Source organism: Quercus suber, unplaced genomic scaffold (genome assembly GCF_002906115.3).
Source record: "Quercus suber isolate HL8 unplaced genomic scaffold, Cork oak 2.0 scaffold_30, whole genome shotgun sequence".
Classification (NCBI taxonomy): Eukaryota; Viridiplantae; Streptophyta; class Magnoliopsida; order Fagales; family Fagaceae; genus Quercus; species Quercus suber.
The window spans coordinates 1,498,334-1,504,857 of NW_027069495.1; the positions used below are offsets into that span (position 1 = coordinate 1,498,334).

Here is a 6,524-nt window from a genome sequence, read left to right on the forward strand (position 1 = left end):
AAATGTGAATATTAGTAGTTGTCAGGTTAGAGAATCTCTAGCTATATGTACAAGATAGAAATTTGGTCCAACAGAAAAGACACAGAGAATGACAAACATCACAATTTAAATTTGATTAATTTCCAACTTTATGGGTTCCTGATCAAAATAAAATAGAAGAAAACGGTCAAATCCAAATGAATCCACAAACAACTTTATGCGGAATACATCACAACATTTTGTCATAAATGGAAACTCAATATTAATCAGACGAAATGATGATTAGGCCTATCCACTCTGGTCTCTTGAAGAAGACATGGGCAATGTTATGAATGGATCCATAACTTTATGCGAGATGCATCACAACATTTTTTTTGTCATAAATAGAAAATCAATGTGAACCAAATCCTTCTGTGACATGACAAATAATATCCAATTTTAAGATAGCAAAACAAAATGCTAATCTATATAAAACCAATGCAATATATTGTACCTCCAAATTTGTAATTCAGATCTAGAATTCAAGCGTAGTTCTCTAGAAATTAGTACCTTTTGTTTTCCAAATCAGGACTTCAGTCTTGGGATGTTTGAGGTGCACCATGAAATTATTACAAACAGTGAGTCAAGGATTGGAGTGAACCATTTATTTTTCGGTACGTACAAAAAAACCTAAAAATAATATAAAGTAGATATGACATTATTACAAACAGTGAGTCAAGGATTGGAGTGAACCATTTGTTTTTTGGTACATACAAAAAAACCTAAAAATAATATAAAGTAGATATGACATTTTAGGAAGATGGAACGTGATCTGTAGGATTTTTTTTTTGAGAGATAATTACAACATGCTGCTAACTTCGCAACTCGAACTCTTTTCTTCCTAAACCTCCAAGCTCTTTGTACATGGGAATGTGCTAATTCAGTTACAAGGCCTTTTGACTCGGTAAGAATTGAAACTTTGTAAATGGTGCATAATTCATAACTTTTAAAACTGTTTCTTCATACTTTTTTTTTAGAGAGATTTTTAACCTATGGTATCCGCTTCTGATGATAACTCTTTATTATCAGATCAAGACACCAATCAATTTTTGGTGTAGACGGAGATTGAACTCCAGATCTTTTATACAACCATCAGAAACTTTACCAGTTGAGCTAAGTAGAACCCATATTTATTTCTTCCTACTTGTTCAACAATTAGAATAATTTAGTGACTCTTCTTTCGTCCTGTAAAAAAGTTGAAATTACAATCACCTCTTATTTTCCTAAAGCGTCAAGTTAATGCTTGGATCATTTTAATTAGCCCCTTATTTAATTCAGACTACTTTCCATTTTCAAGTCAAAGTCATAAAAAATTATTATTGTCCACTACTACAAAATCATTCATTCCAAAACATTAAAACATGACATAATATGTCAATGGCTTGTTAATTCTTGCCTCAAAATTCTTTTGTCTATAGATGAACTTGTATTATAGAGAGAAAAAAAATCATATTAAGTGTGGGTTTGGATACCATGTCTGTGGCTGCGTTTTATGTTTTCACGCGTTTTTTTTTTTTTTTTTTGTTGCTTCAGCCGCACCTTTTGACTAAGTCAGCAATGAACAGTGCACCCGTGCACTGTTCACGAGTCCCACAAATTACACTTTTCAGCAATTTTTTTCATTAAAAATGGGTCCCACGATATTATTCACACATTTAAACATTATTTTGCAACAGTGTTTTCAGTTTTCAATTTCAACAAAATAAGTTCTATCCAAACGGATCCTAAATAGTTCTTAAACGCCCCTAATTTAGGTGAATATCATAAAAAGTATGTTGTGTTTAATGGTTTGCTTTCCATTTTTTCCCATGAGGTTAGAAATTTAGTGCACATTTGATATAGTTTAAGTTTATTGGTTTATTTGACTTGAACCTATAGTTTTGCAAGAAACACCGAATGTTTTACTAACTTTTACACATCTTACTCACATAGCAATTAAAAAAGCACTTGATTAGGCTAATCGTAAAACTCAAAACCACAAAGGAGGGCATGAAAAAAATTAAATGAATTATTTGGTGTCGAGAGACTTTGCCCTTCATCCTATCATAAGCATGAAATTGTTAGATTTATAACATAAAAAGACGAGAGGGTAGGAATTCTTCTTAATTTGAACAAAAAATCATTGTAATTATTACTTGAAAAGAAGTAAGAGGAATATCAACTTGAACACACACATGGTCAATCCAACCCCTCATTTTGTTGTTGGTGAACTTTTGACCTATGATTAGGATGTATGTTATCCTTAAATTCCTTAACTAGATAGTTTGAGGAAAGAAAAGAAAAAAAAAACATACATGGTTCTAGCAATTTCCATAAACTGCATGCCGTTTAGCACACGTATAGTGAAGTTGATCACTCACAAAAAGCAAAAGTCGTTACACAAATCCCCTCTTCTCTTACCAACCCTGTTGTCTACTCTGGGAATTCTCACTTTCATCCATGTCCTCCTCGTCCACTTCCTCCTCACTTCCAGACCTTCCTCCACTTCCACAACTCCCACACAACCTTCGCAAATCATTCAAACTTCTCAAAACTCATGCTGCTGCTGTTGCCAATTTCACTCTCCAATGGCAGGACCTAGAGGACCACTTCCATTCCATTCACAATTCAATCCAATCAAAACTCCAAGAATTCCAATCCCAGCAAAAAACCCATTTGGATTCTAAAGAAACCATTTTGATTCCAACCCATGAATCCCAAGTCAATTCCAAAGAAACCCAATTGAGTCCAGCTCTTGAATCCCAAGAAAAATCTGAGGAAACCCAATTCTCAAACCAACAAGACCAAGCGGATACTGAGGGAACTTTGCCTGACAACAATGGGAATTCTTATGAGATTCCAATAAATGAAGGTTGGAAGGCAGTGTTGTTGTATTTGAATGATCATTCGAAAGAGCATGAATCTATGCACAATGATTTATATAATGCGCTTAAGGATGATGTGGATCCTGGGAAGCTAGTGTTTGAGGCAGTGAAATGGATTCACTCACAGGAATTGGAGAAGGGGAATACAGATAAAGAAATTCGTGTTTCAAGGTGGAGTTGTGCGCTTTTGTTGGAGGAGTTGTTGAGAGTGAAACCAGTGGTTAAAGCAGAAGTGAGAGAAGAGGCACTGAAACTAGCCCTTGAATTGAAGGGAAATATAAAAGAAGATGATATTGAGAATTCTTGGGAGGTTTTGGGGTTTTTGCTGCTTGTGGGTGCATTTGGATTGGTGGCTGAGTTTGATGAGGATGAGGTTTTGGAGCTTTTGAAATATAGTTTGCATCGTAAAGAGACTCCGGAGTTGGTTCGGGCTCTTGGTTTTGCTAATAGGGCCCTGGGTAAGTTTCAACGAATTGTTCTTGCCTTTGAAATTGAAAATTTTCTTGAATAGATAGTTTGCAGAGTGTTTTGGTGCTTGTTATTTATAATTATATGTGGTAATGTGGTATTATTATTGCACTATTTGGAGTGGTGACTCAGTGGCCTTACTAATTACTACTACTCTTTCTGTACTTTGTGTGGTCAGTTGTTCTTATATAATGCAAAAAATGTAATGGCTGAAAGCTTGAGGGGTTCTTACTCTTTAGCTGGTTTGGTTAGTTTGAATGCTTCGATATGAACATGCATTTGATGCTCTGACAAATTAATTCTTCTTCATTTATGGGATTTCTTCGAATACAGTGAGTCCCATATTTGATCGCATTGTTTATCAGCATTAGTAACATCAAGTCTTGGTATTGACCATTCAATATTCATTTCGAATCATTATGTTTGAAAGTTGTTGCAATGACCGTGTCAATTACCAAAATTTAACCTTTCATGTTTATTCATTTTTTTGAACTTTATTACTTGTCTACTCCTAAGATTAAATTAGACTGTTTCAATCTTATTTATTATATGATTATGATGCTGAGCCACTAGAATTATATAACCATCTCAAAATAGTCACAGTTCTCTTACTTTTTTGACAGATGACGTTCCTTATTGATGCTATAAGATTTAGATATAGTAGTCCATAGCTCTTTGGCTCTTTCTGGCATTTTATTTTTTCTGCTGTACTTACACTGCATTTTAATTAAATCTGGAACTTTTCCTCTGTTCTGGTATGAATTTTTGAAATGTTGAGCTGTGTAATGTAGAAAAAGAAACGTTTCTGGGTCTCATAAAAAAATGAAAAAGAAAAAAGAAAGAGATGTTTCCTGGTTGGAAATCAGTGTACTTCTGGATCATAGATTTTGATACATTCAGAGTTGGCAATTCATGAGGGCTCTGGGTAGCCCTTGTGGTTTTGACTGCCTCATGGTAACACTTGATTGTTTTTTGTGTAAATTATTTTTATTAAGTGGACCCTGCAAAGGGAATTTCTGGTAACTGTGCTCTTGCTGTTGTAAGTCTTTGTATTGTATTTAGTGCTAGGGGGTTTATTTCTTAGTAAATTATATTTTACTTTATTGTTCACATTTTTTACCCTCTATTCTTCCCTTCCAGAAGTGGAATCTCTTCTTGCTGCATCTGTCACTGTTATTGCCTTGATTTTTAGTCAGGATATTGCTTATTTTGTTGTTATCATATTTTACTCCTCTTTTCACAAACCCTGATGAAGGCCCTTCATTTGTGTTTTACATGTCCTAGATTTTATCCAAAAACTCCTTACAAAGAATAAGCGACTTGATGCTATCAGATTTATATATGCATTCGAACTAGACGACAAGTTCCCTCCAGGACCCCTGCTCAAAGCCCATTTGAAGCATTCCAAGAAGAAAATATGGAGGAGTATCAGTAGAAACTACGGTTCTATACAACCTGACCAAAAGGTATATTTGCCTCTTCCTTTTCTTTATCTCAGTCGCTGTTGATAACTAGGATCAAATGGCTGCTTTGCTTATACTACAATTCATTAAATTCCTCACAGAATGAGATGGCAAATAGAGAAATAGCTGTTCTAAAAGCAATGTTACGATGCATTGATAAGTACAATCTTGGATCCCATTATGATCCTAGGAACCTTGTAAACCGCATCGAGCTTCTGAAAAGGCAGAATCAAGAGAGGAAGGCAATGAAAGCAGCTTCTAAATCCAAGGCTCAGGTGCAACAGAAGATCACAAATAAACGTACTGCCAATTACCACAAAGCTGACCGGGATCAGCAGACCAGATTTAAGCGTCCTCAGACAGATGAATCTCGTGCATCTGTGAATGCAGCTTTCTCAATCCACTCAGTACAGCCATCTTATCCTCAGCGAGAAGGTTCTTTTGTGGGTCAAGGTGCAGAATACTTAAACCCACCTGCTGGAATGGCTGTGGCAGCAGCTATTCCAAATGTTTCCGTTGGTATGATCCACCCGAGGCAACTAATTCATTATCAGCCAGAAAGCTTCTTCACAGCTCAAGATTCACAATACTTAACCCCATCTGCTGGACAGCTTGGTTTGGTGCGCTCCTCCCCTGATCCCACACTTGTGAGTTTATCAGGTGCACCGTATGGTTTCCCGTACTCTAGTCCCATCCCCCAGTATGCAAACTCGTCTGTTGGATACTATGGAATGGTGGGCTCCCAAACTGGCACCCCATGGAGCTCATCATCTGGTCAATATGGGACAAATATTATTGCAAATGGGAGCACTGAGCAGATTGGATCAGCTGGAACCCAAATAGCTGTAGGCATTGCTTCTAATTCACATCCAGACAGATCAATTTCTTATTACCCCGGGAATCGACTTAGGAGCCCTAATTATCATGATGATAGGTCAGTGTCTCAAACTCACAGTAGAGATAAGCAGTCTCAGTGCCCACCACCAGCTATTTATCATCTTTAGATATTGCTTTTTTTTTTTTTTTTTTAGTTACATTATAGTCATTACTCTTACAGTTTTACTGTCATTCTGTCTTCCCTCTCAATGAAATTTAGCTTGTCCATGAATGGGCATTTTTGTATATGGCTTGAAGATAAAAAGAACTGTTGTTTCAGTTTTGGCAATCTGAATGTCTTGATGATTGCTCATATCTCTCACTGGCAAATTTGCGATGTGTCATCTAATGCTTTCCGTATATACGAAGCCTTTGCTGCTTGTCCTGTGTTTTTCAATAAATTCACTCATATTCATAATTCATCTAAAAAAAAGATATCCAGTACTTTTATAACTGAGTTCAGACTGAGTTCAGGTAAGCCAAACCCCAAAAAATATTATGGGTCAAACTGAGTTCAGTCGTCCCACCACTTGAGCTTAAGCTCTGGCCAAATCTCTGTAGACTAGCTCAGTTCGACCACATTAATAAACTTGTTAGTCCTCCCAGTTACAATAGATTCCCTAATTTGCTTGGTAAAAAATAAATTAATAAAGAGCCTTCGAGTACTAGTTGGAAGAGGCAATCATACATTGTTAAGGGATAGGAATCAGAGATACCAATGTGAACTGATTAAAAATTTTATGTCCCATTTTTCAAGTTTCACTTTATATTTCCACCAATTATATCATTTTTTTTTTTTTTACTTTAGTATTTTATGAGAAAATTATATATATAT

At 35.8% G+C, this 6,524-nt stretch overlaps 1 protein-coding gene across 1 annotated transcript; it reads left to right on the plus strand.

The window, feature by feature from the left end:
* Positions 1-2,359: 2,359 nt before the first annotated feature.
* On the plus strand, positions 2,360-6,004 carry LOC112039287 (FRIGIDA-like protein 4a). Its single transcript, XM_024072148.2, has 3 exons — positions 2,360-3,340; positions 4,635-4,816; positions 4,915-6,004. The coding sequence occupies exons 1-3, from the start codon at positions 2,458-2,460 to the stop codon at positions 5,815-5,817; spliced, it is 1,968 nt and encodes a 655-aa protein (XP_023927916.2). The 5' UTR covers positions 2,360-2,457; the 3' UTR covers positions 5,818-6,004.
* Positions 6,005-6,524: the final 520 nt, after the last annotated feature.

Excerpts from the sequence above, each read along its gene's own strand:
- LOC112039287 (XM_024072148.2), top strand. The coding sequence starts at position 2,458 with ATGTCCTCCTCGTCCACTTCCTCCTCACTTCCAGACCTTCCTCCACTT. Across the intron at positions 3,341-4,634 it reads TTTTGCTAATAGGGCCCTGG|ATTTTATCCAAAAACTCCTT; the intron begins GTAAGTTTCAAC and ends TACATGTCCTAG. Across the intron at positions 4,817-4,914 it reads CTATACAACCTGACCAAAAG|AATGAGATGGCAAATAGAGA; the intron begins GTATATTTGCCT and ends AATTCCTCACAG.